This window comes from Thunnus albacares, chromosome 5 (genome assembly GCF_914725855.1).
Source record: "Thunnus albacares chromosome 5, fThuAlb1.1, whole genome shotgun sequence".
NCBI lineage: Eukaryota > Metazoa > Chordata > Actinopteri > Scombriformes > Scombridae > Thunnus > Thunnus albacares.
Genome location: NC_058110.1, coordinates 28884829 through 28910610, shown reverse-complemented (window position 1 = coordinate 28910610; position 25782 = coordinate 28884829). Strand labels below are relative to the sequence as shown.

The 25782-nt window shown below is 39.1% G+C and overlaps 2 protein-coding genes and 1 long non-coding RNA gene across 8 annotated transcripts in view; 1 reads left to right on the top strand and 2 right to left on the bottom strand.

The window, feature by feature from the left end:
- LOC122981875 (ankyrin repeat domain-containing protein SOWAHA) overlaps positions 1 to 13590 on the bottom strand; it is a 23828-nt gene extending 10238 nt beyond the window's left edge. The window contains exons 1-4 of the mRNA XM_044350662.1: positions 13257 to 13590; positions 8379 to 8440; positions 6423 to 6644; positions 419 to 475 (exon numbers count right to left, since the gene is read on the bottom strand). Of these exons, the coding sequence (XP_044206597.1) occupies positions 419 to 475; positions 6423 to 6644; positions 8379 to 8440; positions 13257 to 13389 (474 nt within the window). The 5' untranslated portion in view covers positions 13390 to 13590. The remainder of the gene's footprint in view (positions 1 to 418; positions 476 to 6422; positions 6645 to 8378; positions 8441 to 13256) is intronic.
- Positions 11403 to 25782, top strand: LOC122981876. Its single transcript, XR_006403353.1, has 3 exons — positions 11403 to 11502; positions 13988 to 13993; positions 25772 to 25782. It is a non-coding gene; the product is annotated as an uncharacterized LOC122981876 (long non-coding RNA).
- The window catches only part of plekhg5b (pleckstrin homology domain containing, family G (with RhoGef domain) member 5b), a 76116-nt gene continuing 71538 nt past the window's right edge, over positions 21205 to 25782 (bottom strand). For all 6 annotated transcript variants that reach the window (XM_044350655.1, XM_044350659.1, XM_044350658.1 and 3 more), the window contains 4 exons: positions 25171 to 25286; positions 24884 to 25041; positions 23134 to 24204; positions 21205 to 22514 (listed from right to left, as the gene is read on the bottom strand). In XM_044350655.1, coding sequence (XP_044206590.1) covers positions 22505 to 22514; positions 23134 to 24204; positions 24884 to 25041; positions 25171 to 25286 — 1355 coding nt within the window. In that variant the 3' untranslated portion in view covers positions 21205 to 22504. The remainder of the gene's footprint in view (positions 22515 to 23133; positions 24205 to 24883; positions 25042 to 25170; positions 25287 to 25782) is intronic.

Here is a 25782-nt window from a genome sequence, read left to right as displayed (position 1 = left end):
CTAACAAACAGAGAAAGGGGGGGTGGGGGGAAGGTGGGGGGTGGTGGTGGGGGGGGGTGTTGGTATGTCAGACGTGCCATGTGCACATACACATATGCACAAACACAAACACACCCTAGTGTCCACATCCTGTTGTGGGCTCTTTTGATAGTGCTGAAGCTACAACCCTCTAATCCATTTCCTACAAACGTCTGACTCATTGTCAACTGACACATTGCGGGAGACACCCATGTTCACACCACACCAACTTTAACGGTTTTTACTTTTACCTCTGTTAGTGGTTTAACAGGAACACGGAGTGATACCGCAATGTTCATGTGTCACTGAGTAAGAGACACTTAACTCAAAGGTTATTCCTCCTCTACGCTGTTTTTTTGTAGTAAGAAAAGCAATAAGAAAGAACATGAAAAGGACTTACAGCGACAGCAGTGGAGCCCATGCTGCCCGTGCACTCCTCGTCTTGTTCCGGCTCAGACTGAAAAGACAGAGAACGTTACTCAACGGTCACAAAATGAGCAACAGTGGTGCAAGATAACTGTGCTGTTTCAGTTATAATGCTCACACAGCATGATACAACATCACAGGACAAACACACACACACACACACACAAATAATCACACTGCTGTGATGTTTTCCAGCTGATGAGACATGACCAAAGGGTGTCAGACAGATAGAGGGGTAATGACACAGCGAGACAGAGGTGACGGTTTCACAGGTTAGGGGTAATGAATAACAATCCAATTAACAATTAACCAAAAAACAACACGCCTGCAGTGAGGCCATGTGTTTTTGTCACTGGTTCAGTCTAAAGAGGGTCAAGAGAAGGAAGAAAACAATGAACACACCCTTCTAGCAGTGTATAAATGTGTCACTTTGGCTGATTTATGTGAGAGGGGAGAGGTTTTTTTTTTTCTACTTCATTGCAAATTGTTCTCAGATCATACAGAGACATGATGTTGAAACACTCGGGCCTTTCATGTGTCTTGAATAAACTGCCACACGTCAACGTGCCGAACATGAAAAGTGGAGGGTTAGTATTTATCCAGCCTATTCCAATCTGGCACATGCCCATTTTTTTTTTTTTTTTTTTTTTGTACTTTTGGTGGAAACCAATAATAGCGGGCAGTGAAAAACACTAGGAGGTTGCCAGTAAAATACACTCCCATCACTTTCTCTCTTTCTTTTTTTTTTCCAGTAATAGTAGAGTCAGTTGCTTCACCTTGCATTAGATGTGGTGTTGGGAACAATAGAGTGAAATGAAACTTTATCTCAACAATCAAAACAAATTTCCAGAAGGGGAAATCAGCTGACCGACGGTGACATTTCACACAACAGGGGGATTCAAGCTATAAATGTTATAACAATTAAACAAGACAAGAGTCTACAGCCATACTAGTGACTCTGTGGGGTACTTTGAGCTAAACATGCTCACAATGAGTGTGTTTGATCTTGTTCTGGATATGACGTTTACATGAAACACAAGAAACCAGGTTATTAATCTCGCTATAATCTGTGAAAGTTTCTGTGATTGTTCAGAAACCTGAATGAGGTTAACATGTCAAAACAAGTTTATCTTTATTTAACCCAATACCAAAAGTTCGTCTCGAGGGGATTTACAGTCCGTACACAACATCCTCTATTCTTAGATCTTTTTTTGGATAAGGAGAAACTCCCCCAAAATAACCTTTAACAGGGAAGAAATGGAAGAAATCTCAAGAAGAGCAACACAGGGGGGATCCCATGCAAAAGATGTTGTGTGTACAGAATAAACCAAATAACAAAATTACAGTATTTTTATATTTTATGCCACACTATTCTGGTTTATATTGGAGTTCTCCACAAATAGTGTTTACATGTGCAACACATAATACTCCAAAAACCTGATCATTCAGGATACGGGTTTGCATGTAAGCAATAAATGATGATGGGAATATCATCTGTTTTGCAGGTAATTGATCATAAATCAAAGTAATGGACACATTCAAATTTTGATCTGATAACGCCGTTAAGAGGAAAAGTCTGAGGATCATCAAAGTTCATCGTCTGGGAACCTTGAATGTCATAAATGTACAGAGTGTTGGGCCGACCAACCGTCAGAGAGTCATGCCACTAGCATGGCTAATAAAAAGAGATGTTTTGCCTTTGATGTCCTAAAGTGATAAAACAGTGATAAAGTGATAAATGTGTCACTGTTTAATGCTGCTCTCATATATGCTTTAGAGGTGGTTGTTAAAATGGTAGTTTTGTCCTCAGCAGAGAACTGTAGCTGTTGTTTGCTTGTTACTCTGGATTTCAACAAGTATTCAGGGATGGAATAAAAGTTTCAAAGCATCCGTAGAAACTTCTCGAACCTCCTGCAGCATGATCTCCTCGGTACCTTTTCTCCACCGTGAAACCATCACGATCGATTGTAACCAACATGAAATCAGACTGACCACAGCTGCTCCTCTCTAAGAAGGACTAAACTACAAAGTGAGATACTGGGAAGGAATATAAATACATTTCACCTTAAAGGAACCAGAAATTATCTTCCCCAGAGATTCAAGCTTTGCATGAATAACAAAGACAGTTTAGAGCCTCAGGTGCTCTGATTAAGAATAACGTTACAGAGAACCAGCCAGGTAGCTTCTGTAAAACAACTGGCTGTCGTTAATAGAAAGTTCAGTCACTAATACCTTAAGCAAACTCACTTAATCTGACTGCAGTGCTGTATTAACAAACTCCAACATATTTCATCTGTCTATTGTCTCAAGCCACCAAGAAAAGCCACATATCTTCCTCTGAGATGAATCCCAATCTCTTTAATGAGCACAGATGATTATTATCTTTCTAATGAGTTCCAACATGTTGCTCTTTAACATAATAACAGAGAGCTTCATTTAAATGCAGATTCTTTCCCTTTTCTCCCAACTGGTCCTCCTCCCACTCAGATTCAACAGACTGTAGGTTACAAATCTAGGTAATTAACTTAGCACCATCTGGTGGTTAACAGAGGAACCGCTGGAGTAGTTTTCACCCTTCCACCTACAAGATGTGCCCTTTCTCTGACCAAGTACAGTGAAATGTGATTTAATATCTTTTTAAAATAACCCACAGTGAGTTTGGATCTAAATGTCTTTTGGAATAGGATGATATTCATTAAGAAAAACTTAATAAAAAAGGTTACATTAATCCAAATCAGCATATTTTACGGGGCGTTAGTGTTTTGTTTGACTTGATAAATGACCGAAGAGTGAGCTTATGTTTATACAATTACTTCATCATAGTCGTTTGAACAACTTTCTGAAGAATTTAATTTGTCTAAACATGACTTTTATAATTTTTTTTACAATTGAGACACTATCTTCAGAAATAAAAGGAGTGTGAGAACATACGTAGGCTGCCAATCTGAACTCGAAAAAGTCCTGCAACATGAATCCCTTAATAATAGTTTGGATATCAAACAAATGGGAATTGGAAATGAACAATTTCAGATGAATTCTGGGAGGAAACATTTGAAACTGGACACGAGGTCTGACTGCAACTAACGATTATTTTCATTATAGATTAATCTACCGATTATTTTCTCAATTTATCGATTTAATATTTAGTCAACGAAATTTTAAAAAAAAAGTGAAAAAATGGCATTCACACTTTCTCAGAGTCCACAGTGATGTCTTCAATTTGCTTGTTTTGACTAAAGGTCCAAAACCTTAAGATATCCAATCTACTGTCATATGTGACAAAGAAAAACAGCAGCTGCAACAAAAGAACATTTAGCATTTTTGCTTGAAAAATGACTGAAACAATTCATCAATTATCAAAATAGATTTGATTGATTCTTAGTTGAAGCCCTAAGTTTGATGTCTGCTCAGATATTCTGATCTTCTTGAGCAGATTGGTCAGTCATGCTGTGATCGATACATGTTCAATACAATTTCTTTGTCAATGTCAGAAAATATCAGTTATGTTCATTCAGTCACAGCAGGTGAGTTTATCTTCCACTGGAACAGCCTCATCCATGAAAACCATGCAAACTTTAGCTTTATGCTAAAATATGCTGTCTGCTGTCTTCATTTCTGAACTGTACTGTGATGGCAGATTATTAGCGACAGAAGAATTTAGAGTCTGAACTGAACCACATATCATCACTCAGACAGCGACAGATCATGTCTCTGCCTCCTCGTCAGGCTTGATTTGGTAGAAAAGGAATGACGTAGGCTGACACAAATAAACTACAACACACATGCCTACGTTCACTAGCCACTGTTAAAGGATATGGCTGGATTTTCTATATTTGTCTTATTGTCACACCGCTGCACTGGATGATGTTCCTTCATTATGAAGAGTTTGGTCACGGTTGTTCTCCAGAGAGTAGTTCTGTGTAAGGCAGAGTTAGCTTCATTAGCTTGTTGTGCTACATATCACAACCTACTGACTTTGTACTAAAGATATTTGATAAATTTACAATGTGATATGAAGTCAAGAGGTTCTGATTTGTACCTCGCCCATAATCTTCGTGATGAAGGAACATGTTATCCAGTGTAATGATGAGGCTCATTGATGTGATTTTAATAGTTTTTGGACAACAACGGAGGTCTACAGCACAGAGGAATAAGATCCATCAGGCTTTGGATGCACACACAATACTTGTAAGAAGATAAATTCATTGTTGGTTTGGTTTTGGCTCTATGGGTGGAACTCTCAATCAGCCAAATTGTCACCTTTGACCCAAAATCTTTGTCCAGCTCATCCTCCTCATTGCTTTGCCCTGAGGGTTCCTGGAAATGGACAAAGAAACTATAAACGAAGGAGGGGTCATTACATCACAATACCGACGTTATAATGCTCTGCTTTGTGCCAGAAACACTTCAGAGAATATAAACTGATTTTTCCAAATGTGCGCATTTGTCAATTTGGGCTCCAAATAGTATCCAGATGACTATAGACATACAATACAGGACTCATGATGAATCATTAAAATGCTCACCATTTCAAATAACAAAAAGTTGCAAGTGAAGCGTCCCTTGAAAATATTGAGTTTAGGATAAATACATTTTGTTAACAAAATCTGTATTCTTCATTCCTTCTCTCTTCCTTTTATTTCGATCAGGACGCTGCTTCACAATGATCGACAGGGATAATAACAGCTAATGTTACGGGAATATCACATATTCAAATGAAACATTTACAAACCTCCTCTGATCATTAACTGTGCATTGGTAGGCTTTAAACTAACCTTTAGCTATGAAACAACAAAGGCCGTCTGTCCGCCTGGTCACCATATCAAAAACTGTAGATTACATTTCATAACGTTAGCTAACGGGCTCAGAGTTCAACCTCAATCATATATGCATAAGAAGCTCCAGTCCGTTATTAATCTAGTAAAACATTAACGTAACTTGCAAGCAAATCATGTATTGAATTATACATACAAATCAAACGAAATGTACCTTAAATACACATGAAACATTAGCTAAATAACAACACAACAACATAGCAGTGCCTCCATCACCCAGACTGTGAAACCAAGAGAGGAAAGATGAAGGTGCCCGTTAAACGCTATGCTAACTGCTAAGAGCTGAGCGTGGCACCAACGTGCATTCACGTGCTACACAGTGACATAATGACCCTTCCTTCTTTTATAGTTTCCATGGATGTGGACGACAGGAGGTTGTTGTAGAGTGTGCTGAATGCTGCCTGTTACTGTCTGCTGGTCCTACAGACAATAACGTGTGATAAACTCAGACTTTCTCTGATGCCAGTGTGTGTTCACAGGACAAACATGTAGCTGTGTCGTGTGATGGCTGAGTTTTAGCAGCCAGCATTAGCACTTTGCTTGCTCTTTTCTTCCCTTTCGCCATCTGGGTGTGGACAGATAATGTTTGCTTTAGTGCCTGTTTGATCAAATAATGCGCGAGGATATTCCACCAGCGGCAGAAAATACATTAATCTTATAAATCTATGATTAAACGCTCAAGTTTATCGCATGAACAATATGTAAAAGTACTTCCAGAGGATTACTGTGCATTTAACCAGCACACATTGTGTTTATTTTCACAACAGTCAAGTGCTTCTATGCATTAGTTTTATACAACTCCACCCTTTATGTAAACAGATAAGCCCTTTGACCTTCCTTTTTCTTCCCATAGCAGCTAACTTAAATTTGGCCCAATGAAAGGGCGTTTTTCTGTTCAACAGTGTTCCTCTGTGTAAATATCCATGCCGCAGGACCATCACTGAATGCTGACACAATGCTAAGAGCGAAAAGGCAGAACACACTAACAAAGACGGCCTTGTTTAGAGGTAAATGCGTCATTCTCATGAAGAGTAAACATGGCGTGTTGGGTCGATGGCAGATTCAGAAAGTTGCATTTTAGCACCCCGGTGTTGATGTTGAATCATCTCTGCTTGCTTATAGAAAAGAATAGTTTTAATTCACCTCTGCGGCACTTTCGGTCTCTCCACATGACATCCGTTCATCCTGAAGTTCCTTCTGGGGAAGAGAGGAGGTCGAGGCGTCCGTCACCTCCCACTGTACAGCGGACGGTGTTCTGTTGGGGCTCAGATGTGTCTGTCCGTCCACTTCTGTCCCCTGATGTTTGGTGTCTCGCTCCTGCAGCGATTGCCTGTATTTCTTCTTTAGGAAAAGGTATTTCTCACCCTGTGAGACAGTCAAAAAGCACAATATAGCTTTCAAAAGTAGAAAAAGTCATGGCACAGACACAACTCCTCCTGACCAGACGCCATCTGATACAGTTTCTCACAGTGTTTTAATGTGTTTATCTAATAATGGAAATTATATTTATCTATACCAGTGTTACTCACATTTCTAATGTTCTTCAAATCAAATTATTCAGGGACCAAATCACATTAAATTAATGTGTTAATTTCTTTACACATTAACATCAATGGAACAAACTGCAAGGATCTGGACTTAAACATTTTCAAGCAATAATGAATTTGTTTGTAAATGATTTATATAATGTAAAATCTGTAGGGTGTTATTTTGGTGTTACTGTTAACAGCTTGTGTGTGTGATTTAGTTCAACCTTTATGTTGAAAAAAAAAGATCTCCATTTCAATAAAACCACCTGATTCAAAGACTAGTTTGGACATATGCTTATTCGCCGAGAGTTAAATATACAGTATGAAGATCGAGCCATGATACAATTAGCTTAGCTTAGCATAAAGACTTAGAAGCAGGGGGGAAATAGCTAACCTGGCTTTGTCCAACATTTAAAAATCTATCTACTACCACCTCTAAAGCTCACTATTTAACTCGTTATAGCTAGTTTTTTCTAAAACATATACAAACAAAATGTAATTTAAAATGTAAAAAGAACAAAATGTGGTTTTACAGAGAGTTATATGATCTAACTGCACCTGGACAAGAACTAGTTACAGCAGCTAACGCCCTATAAAACCACAACTTGTCATTGTTTAATTTACTGCCTGAATAAACCAGATATAACTGACATATAATAAACAATAGAAGTGCTGTTGAGTGATTTTTTTTTTAATGCTAAGCTAAGCTAACCATCTCCTGGCCTGGCTTTTTTTTATTGGTGAAGCTGGACAAACACAAGACATAATAAATATAAAACAACACTGCAGAAACTCAAACATACAAAGGAGGGGGCTGACACTGCGTAGAGGTGGGATGCATGTGGGTTAGTAGAAGTGTGTGTGTGTGTGTGTGTGTGTGTGTGTGTGTGTGGTAGATGTAGAGATTTTGTGTAACAACAGACAGAAAAGAGAAAATACACTCACAGAGAACTTTACTATGTGCAATCTAATACAACAGCTCTGCCATAAATTCTACTTTTAGAAGAAAAAAACATAAAATAAAGTAGAATTATCATCTTTCTGACAATATCAACAAAAACTGAAAATGTATAAGCTTCATAAAAGTTCCTAATAAAGTGCTCAGCATGTGTATATATACAGGATATGTGTATATATACAGTTGGATATTAATAATATCAGTAATCATTAAAAGAAGAGAAAAACAAAGAGAAGCTTTCAGACTAAAATAAACGAGTGGTATCGATCATCTAACATCTAAAAATACAGTCTGTACACAAAAACTCCGATTAATCTGTCCAGTAACATTTTTACTGGCATCGATATGTGAAGATTCTTCATAAAAATAGTCTGAAGGAAACTGAAAACTGCAGCTGCAGTCCCTCGGGGGGAAACCAGTGGGTACAACAAGTTCTGAGAAAACAAAGTGAGAAGACAACTCCTTGCCAGATTCAGTTCAGTTTCATAGCAGTCATTCCTTTTTTTTTTTTTTTGTGATAAGCATCAGTGTGGAAATATGAATAGAGATCATGTGAGCGGAGCTTTTTTTTTTCTCCACAAAAGGTAAAAAACACTTCAATAGTTTACTTACATTCTCTGACTTCACCACAGCGATCCGGTCAATGATGAGCTTGAATTCCTCTCTGTATTTAGCTGCAGGGGGAAAAAACCAAAAAAACATTTGGAGTGAAAAATTGAAAACTAAATATAGATACTAATTCCTCCCATTCAGTGGTACATTAGTGTTTCCAAAAGCCATAAAACGTTAAATAAAGGTGAAAAGAAACTGTGCAAACTCAAGCTCAGCTGTTTCCTGTGAATGACAGGATAAATCACACAAGTTTAACTTACTGTAAAACACTGTGTACATTATTAATGTATGAATGTGCACTTAATTCTGTTTAAAACCCCTGGACAATCCTGCACTACCTTATCAATATCTACCTGACTTGCACTAATGCACATTGTATTATAGCCTATTAACATCATTGAACAGTGTATACTAGTATATTCTAGTTATGTTTATATCTCTAGTCTCTATTCTGTTTTTATTGATTCTACTTCTTTTTATATCTGAGTTAATCTATGTAGTTATTGTCCTCATTATTTTTGTATTTTGTGATGTCATGTGGCTGCTGTAACACTTCCCTTTGGGGTTAATGAAGTACTCTATCAATATATGTATCTATAGAGATATGTAATAGTGTATTTATGTGAGCTACAGTCGCCTGAGTGAGATGCTGGTTTGTGTTTCTTTATTTGCAGTAAAGATGAAACTGCAGTAGGAGGAAGATCTGCTGCTGCACAACAACAAGCTAGATGCAGAAAATTTGCAAAAAAAACAGCTGCTTCAACAAAAAAAACAGAAGCAAGACATGCTAGAGTGAGGAAGGAGGTCCCTCTCCAGCACGAGCAAACATCACAGAGCATCCCCAAAGACAAAAAAAAAAAACCCTGACTCATTACAGTATATCTTTCCTGTGGGAACCAAACAGACCGCGGCTGACGAGCTGATAGACATCATCAGATAAAGCTATCTGTGCCTGTTTACAGATATTCAGACTTGTGCGGTCTGTGCGATTAAGAGCTGACTCTCTTGTTATCAAGAAGCTTTGTCAGCTGCACAAGCACAACATTTTTCCTGGCGAAGGTATTCCATTCATGCCTAGGTGTACGCGGTCATGCAGCTCTGGACAATTGAAGTGTTTCCCTTTTCCTGATGTGGACGGAAAGAACATTTGTTGTGAGATAATTGCTCGGCTCACGCTCACAACAACAGGAAATCCAAAGGAAGCGGCAGCCACTTACGTCTGTCTCAACAAAAGGATTCTTTGCCTACCACAGCGTGTAACAAGGTATACATGCTAGTTATTTATTAGCCAGAGGTCTGCACAAATAAGCAGCACACACGTCCACACACACATCCCCCCCTCCCCCCCCTCCTCACTCTTCCCTGCACCGCTACATGTCCAACCATGCCCCAGTTTTGCGACCTGATGAAAAAGCAACCCCCCTCCCCTCCCCCCTCACCTCCCCATTAGAGGTCCAAATCCAGTCATGCATGTGGACTTAATTATGATTAAAACACTATCATCACAATTACGACATGAAAAGCTGCAACCACATGCTACGACAGACTTTAAATATGTGGGAAGCACTTTTCTAATTGGACTGCCATGTCAGATGGCAGAGTATCGAGGCAGCTTTCTAAACCTCTGTCAACAACTGCGGTGCTGACTTAGCATCTGGACGGTACGTGCTGGCGACTGCAGCGCAAGGTCACATTGGATAATCATTTAGGGGGGTTTGAAATATGTTTGTATTTCAGACGGTGCCAAAGGTAAAGACGCTGTCAGATTTACAGCAATGATAAATGGATCATTACAAGCTTATTATTTGTTTTTTGGGCCAATAAGAACTGTAGGTATTCTGTCATTAGCCAGTTTTAAGTGTTTTATCTTTTAAGGTATTCAGTGGGATGTGTATCCACACTCAGTTGCCAGTTTGTTCGATAGACCTTGCTGAAAGAAGCAGCCAAATTAGGGCTGAAACTAACAATTATTTTCATTATCAGTTAATCTGTTGTTCACTTTCTCGATTAATCAATTAGTTGTTTAGTCTATAAAATGTCAGAAAATGTGTTGATAACTGTTTCCTAAAGCCTGAGACGCAACCTAAAATATCCTGTTTTGTCCCGACAAACAGTCCACAACCTGAAAATATTCAGTTTACTGTCATAGAGGACAAAAAAATAAGAAAATATTCACATTTAGGAAGCTGGAATCAGAGGATTTTTTCTTAAAAATTAAAGCGAGACTGTGTAACTTTTGAAAGAAGACTTAACACATCTACCTGTTACAAATAAAAAGTTTAATTTATGAGTAATAACTGCAATATTGCTCTGATAACACACTCAGGAGGTTTGATGCTACAGCTTTACTTGGTCTGCTATGACTATTAGCTTCATGTGGCTAACTTTAGCTAATGTTAGCAAACTTTAGACAGATTCAATGCCGTGTAAAACTAGGCCAGGTTGGTGACTCCTCTCTACTTGTGTTACTGTCACACTACATTTTAGTATGTCACAGATGATTTATCACAAGAGTAAACACACCAAACCTCACCACACACGTGTGTTGTTTCCAGGATGTTATTATGTATTAATGTGATACTGTGACACCCCATTCACTCTAAGAAAAAGCTGCTCACCAGGAACATTTCCTCAAAATTGTTCTTAACGCTGAGTGTACACAGCATCAGGCTGCATATTAAGCTGCACTACACAGCAATATCTGTTTAAATATTACAAACATTAGCTAACGTTTACAAGCCACCATAAACTACCGGTCATACCAGACCAAGTCAAACTGTACACGACTCTATTGAGCTGATAATATTGTATTTTATTGCTTAACAATTCAACTGTTCATTGATATCAGGAATATTGTATTAGTCTACTGTAGCTTTAAAGGACAGAGTCACAATATGTCAAGTCTGTCTTAACACAACAGTCAGCATGTAAACACTGGAAGAGGTTTTCCAAGAGGAGGCCAAAATCCACAGTGAGTCCACACAGTCGTTTGTGCAAAAATGTATTTAAAAGTTCATCTGAAGCTTATATGAGGCTCCAGCAGTCTGAGTTAGTCATATCAAGTGGATATCTGTCACATTTACAGTCTTTTTAACATCCAATTTCCTCCTTGTGTTTCCTTGTAGTGTTTCCTTGTTGAGCTGCAGTGAAAGTATAGTGACAGAAAGAGGAACTTTGTCACTAAAAAGACTGTAATGTTGAAAGATTTCTACTTGATTTGACTCATTTGGACGCTGAAGCTTCATATTAGCTTCAGATAAGCTTTTAAAAACATTTTTGCACAGAAGGAGGACTGTCCGTCACTTACATTGTAAATACATTATGAAGGGATCTTCTAATGGTCAGTATGAACAGGAGGAACGATTACAGCGAGAAGAACATGTTTCAATGTTCATTTGGACAACAGACTGTTGTTTTAAGACAGACATGAAAAATTGTGAACTCGTCCTTTTAGTGGGACAGGATTTGTTTCAGGGCTGTTGTATTAGACTGATTAGTTAGATGTACATGTAATAAACTAGTGTCAGGATGCAACTAACGATTATTTTCATTATCCACTAATCTACAGATTAGTTTCTCAATTAACTGATTATCTGGTATTCTCAGTATTTTATTCCCATACTTTTTGTGACTTAACATCTGTTTATTTTTTGTTTTCTTATATGTTATTGCACCAGGACTCGAGTAATGTGAATTTAGTTCCTTTACATGTACAATGACAATAAATCCTTTAAATCTGACAAGCAGGAACCAGAGAATATTTGCCATTTCTGCTTGAAAAACTACTTAATTACTAATTTTCCGCTAATCACAGGGATTAAAGCAAGAAAACGTTTGTGAGCCTGAAAAGTTACCCAGCAGGAAGTATATTATATGAATTTAAAACCTCACTATGCCTGAAATCAGGCACAGTGCCTGCGAACTTTAACCCCTGTAATCGACTAATCAGTTAATCGTTGCAGCTTTAAACTGGTGCAGATACAAACCTGCAAATGATCTAACGGTGCATTACAAATACCATAACACACACACACACACACACACACACACACACATGCCCAAAGCACCGTATCCATGGAAGCCAAATATGAGAAGAATCTCTGTTGATAGCGATGATTCAGGACAGGATTGCATAAGCATCTGTACAGTAAGTGGGAGGAGGAGGAGAAAACCAAGCTCACAGTCAAACACCTTCACAGAAAATAGGTTAATCTCTACAATCAACAGTGAAATTATAATTATTCCTTTTTTTTTTTTTTTTTTTGCTGAGGGACCACAGAGTCACAGGGCCCCTACATGCATGTGACACACACATATTTCGATGATGGGTTGGTTTCAGGGCAGCTAACAGGAGGAGGAAATGACACAATTCCTGCTGAAACTGAAGAGCTTTGGAGGGGCTTTTAATGCAAACCAGATGTCTGCGTTACAACTGAGAACAATGAAAAGGGGGACATAAAAAGCTGTGAAATGTTGCTTTTAAGAAAAAATAAATCAAAAATATGAACACAAGATCAGTCAGTTTAGTATTTGTGCCAGTTTCATCCCAGCAGCTCTGACTCTAACTGTCTTTTTTTCAGTCCTGGTCCTGCATGTTTTTTATATGTTTCCAGCTCTAACACATCTTATCCAGATGAATGAGTCCTTATCAGGCTTCTGCAGAGCTCGAGGATGAGCTGATCATTTGATTAAGGTGTGTTAAAGAGGAAGGACACATCTGAAAACATGCAGGGCAGGGACTGAGGGAAGGAAAAAAAAAAAAAAATAACACACTGTAACTGATGCAGCAAAGCGAGCACATTTCACATTTCGCCATTTTTTTCGGAAGGGGGGTGTTAAGCGAGCTGAATTCATGAGACAACTATACTCGCTACTTACCACGTAACTGCAAGTCACTATGGCCAATAAAAGGCTTAAATGTCTTCAGTATGTCTGCATTTTTGACTCTGCCTGAATTGCCTCCGGTGGAGTAGAAATAATCCAGCAGCGACTCTTCACTCACATCACTCATTGTTTATAACGTCTTTCTAAACGAGCCGGTTGGCTTTCTTGTTGTTGTTGTTTTTTTTTAAGTGAGGTTATTCAGCTCTCCAAGGTAGTTTTCACTCAGCCATAGTACATGTAGTCCTCTTTGCTAATTTGTTATAGTCTAATGTCTAAACTTCACTCCACCCAGACGAGCTGACCGCTGCTGCGCCTCCTCCTGTTAACCCTTTAACCACCGTCTCAGCATCTTATTTCTCTCTCTAAAAGCTCTGTCAGGATGTTTATCTACTCGGTGTTATTCATTCACTTACTCACTCAGCACTAATCTCTCTTTATACCAGCGGTGGGAAGTGACTAAGTGCTCAAGTATTGTATTTAAGTATAATTTTGAGGTTTTTTTTCTTGAGTATTTCCATTTTCTGCTACTTTATACTTCCACTCCTCTACATTTCAGAGGGAAATGTACTTTCTACTCCACTACATTAATCTAACAGCTTTAGATACTTGTCAGATAAAGATTTGACACAATTGATAATATAATAAGCTTTTTAAAATACAACAAATTGTTAAAGATGAAACCAGTGGTTTCCAACCTTATTGGCTTTTTGGCGTCTTACAAAAAGCAGTGTGTAGTCTGGGTCACATTTCAGATGTCTATGAGTTGTTAACAGCTTTCAGTGTATATGATGGGGGACAAAATCCACAGTCCTCCTTCTGTGCCTGTGCAAAAATGTATTAATGGTTGATCTGAAGCTTATATGAGTCTTCAGCAGTCTGAGTTAGTCATATCAAGTGGATATCTGACACATTTACTGTCTTTTTAACATCAAATTCCATCTTTGTGTTTCCTTGTAGTGTTTCCCTGTTGAGCTGCAGTGGAAGTATAGTAACAAAAAGAGGAACTTAAGCACTAAAATCTACTTGATTTGACTCATTTGGAAGCTTCATATTAGTTTCAGATAAACTTTTAAATATATTTTTGTACAGAAGGAGGACTGTGGATTTTGGCCTCCATCACTTACATTGTAAGTGTATTATGAAGGGATCTTCTAATGGTCAGTATGAACAGGAGGAATGATTATGGCAAAGAAAACAGGTTTCAATATTCATTTGGGCACCTGATTGTTGTTTTAAGACGGACTTGAAAAACTGTAGATGATCTGAATATTTATTCCAGCAGTGTCTGAACCTATAACCCAGTTGGGGTAGAGAGGATCAGGGCCGACTTCATCTTTTTCTGGGACCTGGGCGAGATTTTGCTTCGATGAAGCTCCTCTACAACAATTATTGTTCTCATCATAGTTTTTACTGTATTGGATATCACACAGGAGAGGAGGTAATTATTAGTCATAACTTATAGTGATGTTCAGGCTGCGTGTGGCGACATAGATATCATGTACATCCAACCCTTGTTGGACACAGCTGCAGGACAAAAAACAGCAACAAGGAGATGTTGTCTACACAGTAAAATTTGCAAGCTCCCAAGTATTTATTGCAACGTTTCAACCTGTGAGGTTCTGTCAGGCGAAAACATTCCTGCGAACAAGAAACAGGCTATAAACTGTTTATGTTTCTTATTCGCATGAACGTTTGCCTGCTGAAGACCTCGCAGGTTGAAACATTGCAATAAATACTCTGGAGCTTCTCTTTTATTCCAACACATTATTCGACAAGCCTAAAAGGTCGTCATATGATTGAAATGAAGTACTGAACTCATGTTATAATCTATATTTAGATCTATAAACAACCACAACGGTGCCAAATGTGAATCAAACTACTTTTAAAACTTGTTTTTGCTTCCCGTGCAGATATTCGACTCTGTACGATGCATTTGGGTCACAAGTTTTAAACTTGTAAACAGCCTCCCCCCCCCCCCCCATGTGTACACTGCTGATAACAGCTCCTGTGCAGGGCCAGTCAGTTCAGGTATTAGACACAGAACACATTGTCAGATTAATTGTGTGATTGCGCTGTAAATATTAAATGTGCTGGACTTACATTTTAATCCCTCTGTCCTCCTCTGGTATAGCTTCTCTTTGAACGAGTTTCCATTTAATTTAGAAATGAGTGATTTGTATTTCATGTTTTAGGGCTGCTGCCCTAAGAAGACAATATTGTAATTACAGTAAGCTTCTTATAAGCTGATACAATTATTGAGGTGAGGAGTTTATATTGTCGCGTGAAAGTGGGACCTTATGCTCTTTCAATTTAGAAAACAACACAACTTTTACCAGGATAAAGAAATTTGATCCTCTAGCATATGCCACGTCTTTGTGGAATGAATTTATGCCAGAGAGCAGCTGGCAATACATTTATCACCTTGCCACTACTGTTAGGGATTGTGTGACCGACATAAAAAAAAAAAACCCAAAAAACAGAGAGCATCAGTTGTGATTGATTTTGTCAAACCATCCAAATAAACCAGCAGTGGAAGAAGTATTCAGGTTCTTTATTTAAGTAAAACTACCAAAACCACAATGTAAAAATACTGCATTAGTATTATCTCCTCAATGCACTTAAAGTATCAAATGTAAAAGATATTCTGCAGAAACTTGCTCCCTGTGACTGATATATTATTATGCATGACGTGATTAGATTATTAACACTGATGCATCGATGCACAAGCAGTATTTTACCGTTGCAGCTGGTGGAGCTGAGTTTTAAAGTCCCGCTTGACTCAGAAATGTGTTTTGCTTCTTGTTCTTTCAGCTGGATGTTTGAGCTTCACTGTGCAGAATGATGTTTGTGCAGTTTGACACTAGAAGGGTGTTTTCATCTTTATCTGCTGAAAGGGAAAACTTTAAGCCTCCAGTGCACAAACACTGAGAATGGACTTTACAGTGACGTAGGAGACATCTTTTGTCCTTTAGTTGAAAAATATTTGCTGTTATACTTTGAATATTTGGGATAAATTAACTTTTTTGTGGAAAAAAACTATGTTTGACACTAATTATTAAAAAAAAAAATCTTAAAACACATTTGGAGGATCTTTAACTAAGTCAGATACAGTTACAGTTAGATAGATGCAGGTAGTTAAGCCCAGTGGTTCCCAACCTAAGGGTCAGGCCCCTCCACAGGGTCACAAGATAAATCTGAGGGGTTGTAAGATGATAAGTAGGGTAATACGTTTGAAAAACAAAGTGGTATTGTATACAAATACTATATATTCCTTTTACATTTCTCTAGTCTTTGCTTTTTGTGAAATACTGGATGCTTTTACATTTTGAGGTCTCTAATAATTAGTTAAATGAAATCTCTTTGGTGGAGATGCTCACAACTCAGAGACATCTGAAACATGACAAGTAACCAGACTAGACTGTTCTTTGTTGTAATGGGTCACATCCCACGAATTGGATGGGAACAACTGGTTTAAACTTCAATAACACATTGTCATTTATAAGTTTATTATATGTTTAACCTCATTTTTTATGTATACAGCCCAATATCACAAATCACAAGTTTGCCTCCGGTGGCTTTACAGTCTGTACAGCAATACAACATCTTCTAACCTCAGACCCTCAGGTCAAATGAGGAAAAACTCCCCAAAAAATCCTTTAACTGGGAAAATAGGACGGACAGACATGCAGTAGATGTTGTGTGTGCAGAATAGACCAAGATTGCAAAAATACAGATAGAAAAACAGGAAGACAAAATTATATGTATACTGATAACATGAATTTTTATGTAAAATCTTCAAATTTCTATTTAATTACAGTACTACATCACTACATTTTGGTATAATAATTAACATCTTATACACCGTCCTTTTGAAAGGTGGCTGTAAAAATGGTGGATGTCTGAAGACTGTTGCATTGACTTTGAATTTTAAGAGTTTGTTATCGACCATCACAGATAATCAAAGACTTTTACAAGTCATATATGGATTTCTTTGTCGCTTCTTGTCCGGCTTTCAGGGGGTTTGTTTTCAGGGGTCTATGAGAGCAGAAAGGGTCCAGATGTTCCTCTGGACCCCGTGAAGGTCAAAGCCACCGGTCTAATGGCGGTGCGTGGCACTGATCGAGGGCAGATGTTCACAGGGTTATCCATTCCATATGGCCGCCACTCGTCCACGGGCCTTTTCACAGCACCGCTCTTGTAAACACGCTTTAGTTCGCTGTTCTCTTTTTTTTTTTTTTTTTTTTTTTTTCTCCTGCCCCTGTAAAACATGTCCTAAATCCAATCACCTAGTCCCTCTAAAGGGGATGATGTTGATGAATGGGAATGTGTAGTGGTAGTAGTGACCTATAAGCCCCTACTGAGATTACAGGCAGGCAACCAGCCAGCCAGCCAGGCCGGGCCAGGGCTCAGGGCACCAGGAAACAGCTAGAGCTTAAAGAGGGATTGTTTAGATAGACAATAGTGTCTACCTGGTTTTAATCCCCGCTCAGAAAGAGTACAGGGGATTGGCAGAGTTTAATAAATGAAAGTGCTCCTATAATCAGGATTTGTCAAAGTGCCCCTTTGTGTTAATCGGACATTTTTTACAGCATGGTTTTTGACATCTGCCACAGCAAGTGGTGTTAACCCCTCCTTTGCCCCACCCAGCTGCAATGCAGTGTACGTTTCCATCGCACCTCACGCTGAGAAGTATGATACACATGTTAGATGAAAACAGAGAGGATGCAAAGTGGGAACATTTTGCATCATGTTTAGTGAAGTATTTATATTTCTCCACAGTGAAAATCACCAGAAAGCACTTAAACCAGGATTAATAATGTTGTTGTAATAATGTTTTTGTTATGCAAAGTGAACACAGTTTATTCATTTTGCTAAATATGAAATTAACTACATAAAAGCTATATATTTTTTAGTTCAATTAACTATCAAACTATATGTTAAGTACACAACATATGTGTTGTTAATTTATCTTAAACAATGTATTTAAAAATTGTTGACTTAACATAAAAAAAATAATGTCAAGTGCACGTGCGATGGCTGTTTTGTCCTGAACATTTGTGTGGACTCAACACTAAAATTTTGTCTCATGGATGAGCTGGAGGTTAATCACGTTTTTAGCAATTATTCATCTGTGACATAAAGGGCAAAAAGGTGGTGAAATACACCAACTAGGTGCCAGTTCGCAGCAGCCTGCTCTGCCTTCTCATGTGTGTCATCATCATATACCTGAATGTAACATATGTGATGCAGCCGGCCCGCAGCCATCGCAGGACTACAGCCGACAACCTCATTACTTACTTAGTCGAGGCTAATAGAACGACGACGTGTAATTACTTCATTGCTAAAATAGGAAAGCTGCATTTTAATAATTAAAGTCCAGCGTATCAGCCATGAAGCATAATAAAATTGTTTTAAAATCGAGGATTACAACAGTAAATCCCGGCGGGCCAGATGTGAGTACGGGAGGGGCCGCTGCATTCTGGGGGCCAGATTAAACAGAAAATCCCAGAGGACCGCACTGTCTTTTCCCTGCAGCTTAGGGGCTTGTGTGGACTCAACATGCTGTAATCCACCGATTAGCTGATATAATCACCTGTAAATACACCTTGGCCATGGCGTTACCTTGGGCCATCAGGCCTGCGTGGATGTTCCACATGTGTGTCGGACACTTTTGTTCGACTCCGCTGAATTTTGTGGGAACTAGAAGCAGACGGTCGGACCAGACAGACAGCTATACGTGATATATGATCTGACTGAGTTCCCAGGAAATAAAGTGAGCAGATGAATGATGTTTAACTCGATAACCCTAAATTATTCAAGCATAAGAGCTCTGAAACTGAACGATGGTCTGCTGAGACACAGATTAGGGAGATGCTTGAGATGCAAGTTTAAACGGACGGATAATAAGATTTTGTTCAGTTCTGGAAAATTACATATGAGTAAGAGTCAGATTTAATACATCTATAAGCTCAAATCTGCAGAGGTAAATGTAATATTAAGATCCTTTAGTAAAGGTAGCAATACTACACTGAAAAAATACTAGTAAAAGTATGAAAGCATCTGCAAAATGTACTTAAAGTATCAAAAGTAAAAGTAGTTGTGATGTAGATTGAACGGCCCCTTCCACAGTGTTTAACTATTATATATTTTTGGGTTATGATCACTGATGCAGTAACATGTAAGCAGCAGTTTAATATCAGGTAGTTGAATCTATAAAAATGTGTCTGATTTTATGTTCTTATCTTATGTTTTGTGTGTAAAATCTGGATCTGCAAAGTAACTATAGCTGTGAAAGAAATGCAACAGAGTGAAAAGTACAATATTTCCCTCTAGTAGATGTATAAAGTAGCATAAAATTGAAATGCTTATATAACAAGTACCTTAAATACACACTGAATTACAGTACTGGAGTAAATGCACTTAGTTACATTCCATCTCTGCACATACGGATGCATTAAAATCACTTTTTCCAAGAGTAGAAAGCAGCCAAGTGTATTAAATCACATACTGTACTTAAGCATAATACTGAGGCACTTTCATGTTATGATACTTTATACTTTTTCCCTACTACATTTTGGAGGGAAATATCGTACCGTTTACTCCACTACATTTATTTCACAGCCTCAGTTACTTTAAAGATCAAGATTTTACATGTAAAACATATAATCAGCTTCCAAAGAAGGCGACTTCTTCAAATGTTTTGTTGTGTCTGACCAATTTGAAATAATATAATAAAAAGAACAGCAGCACATCTTCACTTTTTAGAAGCTGGAACCGGAGAATGTTTGGTATTTTTGCTTGAAAAATGATGAAAGACTAATCAGTTATCAAAATAGTTGCTGAATAATTTTTCTGTTGAGCTCTAGATGCTTTTAGAGACTGAACTACATCATATGAAATTGTTAAAATTAGCTTCACATCAGCTAAAACATTAAAATTCTGCACTCTCACAGGACCTAGTGACTACTTTTAAGTACATTTTGCTGCTTTTTTACTACTTTTTCCAGTAAATTAATGAATGTAGGACTTTTTACTTGTAATAGAGTATTTTGTAGTGCAGTTTTACTACTTCTTCTTATCTCAATACTTCCTCCACTGCAGTTCTGGGTGATAAACTCAGTTGTACACTTGCTGCTACGGCTTGGTGCAGCTTAACATCATGACATAAAAAAAAAAAAAACTGATGATGCAACGAATTACTGCCGAACACGGTCATGACCTCTTTGGTGTAATTCTTCTTCACCTCTCTAAACATTATTTCGCCACCTGCTGTCTGTCTGTCTGCGTTACAAACATGACAGACGAGAGCAGAACAACCAGCACGTGTTCGTTTTAATGCGACATCGTTCGGATTCGACTTTTCTCCTCAAATCGCTCCATTACAATGGATTAAAACCATTAAAACCAGAGAGGATTGTAAAGTATTTTAGCATTTTTATTCTGTAAGACACTTTAAAGTCATTCCTGAAAGAGGAAACACATGATTTTGGTTCATAGCACATTCATGCCTGGCAAGAAAATTATTAAGACTACATCAACAAAACAAAAAATGTACAAATCATGGAAGCAAACAATATAAACAATATCTTATATATAAAACATAGCAGGCATAATAAATATTACACATAAACAAAAACTAAAAGTAAACAGTTAACCTATTTGGTTTGGGAAATGTTTGGAAAGAGGACTCGGATCACTGATCTGAAAAGCTGAACATCAGTATGAATGTTAAATTTCTGTGGTGGTTTTTTTGTTTGTTTTGTTTTTAATCTCCTGGAGAGAGAGAGAGCGGTTCAACTAAAGCCAGCTCTGCAGATTCACTCTTTACAGAATATATCCACCCCAAACCTTTGTTCAATCTCTTATTAACGTAAAGAAACACAGGAAAATTAAATGTGAAGAAAAGGTGCTCCAACACAGGCAAGTGTAGATTTTTTTTTTGTTTGTTTGTTTTTCCTTCTGCTACTATGACCAAATTCTTGCTTGTGCACTTGTGTTTGTGGTTTTGATACATTTAGGCCTCAAAGGTGAGCGTACACTCAAGCCATAAATATATATACATATACATATATATATATATATATTTATAGTGCAGGAAATTCCTCTAGTCGAACATATTCAGTCATTGTTTTCAACTTGTTAAATAAGAAAACAAGTCTTCTTCCCGTTAAGCTCGTCATACCAAATGGCATTAGTTCAACCGAAAAGATTAACAGTAAAGAAGGAAGTCCGTCTCCGTGGTGACGCAGCCGCTCGGTGAGGTTACGTGAAGGCGAGCTGAAGACGTGATTGCTTGTCTTTGGGCGACACTTTTCGTTGTTGGGGGGGGGGGGGGGGTTTGGGGATCTACTGGCTGCTCCATCTTTGGGTGTTTTAGCGTATTCACAGGAGACGGGAATCAGTTTTTGGTTCAGTCAGGAATCGAGGACCATGTGTCATTCGAACATGTGCACGTTCACAGTCACTCACGCACTCACTCACGCACGCACGCACACACACACACACACACACGAGCAGACACGAACAGCAAATAAATTCAAATTCACTGTGTGACTGTAAATGTAAATTCACTCCTTAGTGATTTCTTCTACTTAACAAAGATAACTGTGCAATTTTCTTTTTTTTTTTTTCTTTCTTTTGTTGAAGCAAACCAGGAGTAGTACAAATATTAGGACGTCCTAGGTGCTGTTTTTATTAAACCATGTGTAGAGACCATTTTCAAGATGTCCTTCTCTCTCTCTCTCTTTTTTTTGACTCTGGTATAACACACTCGACGGAGAAGGTGCAGGATTCAGCTCCGCCTCTTCTCCGGCGGCAGAGAGGGATGAGGTTTTTTATTTGAAGACCTTTGCCTGAAGGCCTCGTCTCCGCCTGGATGTCTCCTCTCTCTCTCTCTCTCTCTCTCTTTCTTTGTGTCTCTCCACCTTAAGGTCCCAGCCCCCATAATGCTACTTCCGTTGCAAAGTGCAAGCAGTTAATGTCTCTCTGCCTCTCCCTTCCCCTCGAGAAATTCGGAAACCAATGCAACAGCAAAGAAAAAAAAAAAAAAAAGGATTGTTATTGTTCAAATGCAAAAAATGGAAAAAATGGTATGGTCAGTGTCCCAAAAAAACAACAGGAAGGGAGAGGGCAGTAAGAGAGCGAGTGCATTTGTGTCTCAAGAAATTCAGTCCATCCATGCAAAACAAGTGTTGTTCCTTATTATGCCCAACATGCCACCGGTCAGCTGTTTGGAAGAGTGGTTATACCTCCCTGGAAAAAAAATGAAGAGACCAAACATTAATACACATATTCCCTCAAACAAACAAGGCTAAAACTCAATATAATTTCCACCAAGTGAAAGAAATTGTTTTGGGAAATATGCTTATTTGTTTCCTCCCAAGAGGATTGATACCATTTTCATGTCTGTACGCAAAATATGAAGCTAGCTGGTTAGCTTAGCTTAGCATAAAGACTGGCAGCAGGTGGAAACAGCTAGCTTGGCTCTGTCCAAAGGTCACGAAACCCACCTACCAACACCTTTAAAGATCAGCAATTAACATTTTATGTCTGTTTTGTTTGATCTGTGCAAAAAAAATGAAAAGTTGTGATTTTAAGGAGAGTTTTTTGCTAGACTATTTATTGTCTGAGCACAGTGATTTGGATTAAAGAAATGAGATAAAAACGAACAAGATATAACATGTTAATTAATGAGCTTTAGAAGTGTTGAATAGAGCTGGGCTAGTTGTTTCCACCTGCTGGGTGCAGCTTCATATTTACTCTACAGACATGACAGCGGCATCAATCCTCTCATCCAACTCTCAGCAGGGAAACAAGTGAGCGTATTTTCAAAATGTCAAACTATTCCTTTAACCTTAAAGTAATGACTTACGATGCAGTGAGCGTGGAGTTGAGGACGAGAGTGGTGCGTATCCTGTACAGCTGAGCTAACGTCAGCTTCTTATGCTGCGGGGCCGGTGATTTCCTCTTTTTGGGCGACGTTTCCCCTGAATCGCCAGTGGCTGTTGACTTCCTCTCTACACAGGCAGAAGGAGCCGTTTCCCCGTCTGAGCTGTTGCCGTGGGATTCATTACCCTCACAAGGCCCGGCAGGCGCCACGCTGCGGGCGTGCCTAACCTCCGCCCTACTCAGGCTGGCGCACAGTTTGTCAGAGGGCGCGCTCATGTTCAGGCAGTCTTCAGACTGGTCGAGGTCACCGGTAAACAGCTCCATGCAGTTTAGGCCCAGCTCCGACAGGCTCTTACTGTGTGGCAGCGACGATGCGTCCATGTCCATACGTTTTGATTGGTCCTGCGCTTTAGGGGAGAGCGAGTGGGAGTGGGAGATGGGGGTTTTACCGTGGAGGCGCTGCAGGAGATTGTCCTCAGAGCGGGATAAGGCCAGAGTGGTCGGCCTCTGGAGGCAGTGGAGCCGCGACTGAACGTGAGGCCGCCGGCGAGGTTTACAAGTCTGGACTACTGACAGCTGGGATCCCAGCGATGCAGAATCCTCCTCCTCCTCTTCTTCTTCTCCCTGCTCTTCTTCTTCTTCTTCCTCTTCCTCTACCTCCTCTAGTTCTGTCTCTTCCTGCTCCGCCTCCTGGCCCTCCCTCTCTCCCTCCTCCTCCTCGGTCTCCTCTCCTTCGCTCTGGCCGGGCTGTGGCTGCAGTTCTCTCAGGAGGGATTCGGGGGAGAGGGTACCGTAGGCGCTGTCCATGGAGAGAGAGCGACACTGGGGGTCCAGCTCGTCGCCGTCGGGCCCGGTCTCCTGATACTGCTCGGAGTAAATACTGGAGTGGACTCTGTGGGGGGTTGTGGACTGGGATTGTTTGATCTCGGACCCTTCTGACAGAGTGGCGACGTCTGTCTTAGTGGTTCCCTCGAGGTTCATGTTGGGGGCGGGAGGCTCGCTCGGTTCGTCGATGTCCATCACTGACAGGGTCTCAGTGGAGCCGTCGGATTGACTGAAAGGAGAAGTTTGATGGTTAAACTTACAGCAACTAAAAAAAGCTTGTAAGGAGTAAAATGTGCTTAACTCATACATCATTTTAAAGAAACAGTTCAACATTTTGTCTGTCAGCCAGTTAGCTTAGCTTAGCATCAAACCAGCAACTCTAAAGCTCACTAAATAACAGGTTATATATCTCGTTAGTTTAATCTGTACAAAAGTCAGCTTGTGGTTTTATGGGCGGTTATTTCCTGGAGATGTCTCATCACTGCGTCCAGCCAAGAAATAGTTCCAGCAAATAACTCCACATATAACCACAACTTGATGTTTTGTATTTTGTATGGATGAAACAAAAATATAATAATTAGTGAGTTTTAGAGGTGCTGGTAGACAGACTTTGTCACCTTTGGACAAAACCGGGTTACCTGTTTCTCTCTGCTTCCAGTCTTTATGCTAAGCTAACTATCTGCTCCTGAGTCATACTGAGTGAGCAAACAAGAGTATTTCTCAAAATGTTGAATGTGGATTTAAATCTTTTTATCTTTTGACTCCAGTTACATCTAAACTCTGTCAGGAAAACAAGTATAAATGGAACAGCAGGTGTGTCATTTTCTATTTGAATATTAATGATGAAACTGATCATTTTTCTTCTATACATGAATGATTTATTACAATTCAATAGTCCACTCTAGTACCTCGAGTTCTGCTGGTCTTTGTGCCTCAGGCAGGGGGAGCTTGTAGTGGAGTTGCTGCTCTCATCTTCCTCCTCCTCATCATCCTCACCAGCCATACATCTCTTCAGACTGTTCTGCTGACGGAGGATCTCCTCGGTACGAAGCCTCTGGAGCTGGTTCTGTAAAATAATGACACAGAAATGTTAACTATGTAGAATATCAGTTTAAACACAAATAAAACCACGACGGCGTCTTATGAAACTTATATCTCAGCTGCATGTGTGTTAAAGATCTAATGAGACGTGAACCTGGACGTTGCAGACTGCATCGACCCAGCTTCGCCCCTGGGTGGCACTGTTGGCTTGGAAAGTGTAGGCTGCCACTGCACTCTTGAACTCGTTGAGGTAGATGAGGATGAATGAGCCTTCAGAGACCAAAAAAAAAGAAGCACAACATGTCAGAATCACCTGGATAAAAGGTCACAGCGTGTGTACAGTCGTCTGCCGTTAAATCTCAGCAGCAGCTAAAACTATTTTAAACACAAAGTACTTTCCCTGAAGCTATTTGACTCTTGAATGAAAAGCCTTTGGCAGTTTAAGGTACACTGTGTTTTTAATTAATGTGTGCCTTTCTAATTATTTATGGTATTTTGCATATTTTTTAAAACACATTTAGGTTATTTAACTTCTAAATCTAAAACCTCCTGCACTTTACATTACATCATGTTTTAGCTTATCTTTGTGTACACGTATACATATATATATGTATGTTCTTATCTATATGGTTTTATTATTAGCATGTTACGTTGAATGTTGTCCTGTTGGAACATTCCTAACATTTGTTGTAATGGCAGTAACTCAGCTAGTTACTTAGCTCACATTTATTGCTTTATATTCTTGCCTGAACAAGTTGATCAGCTG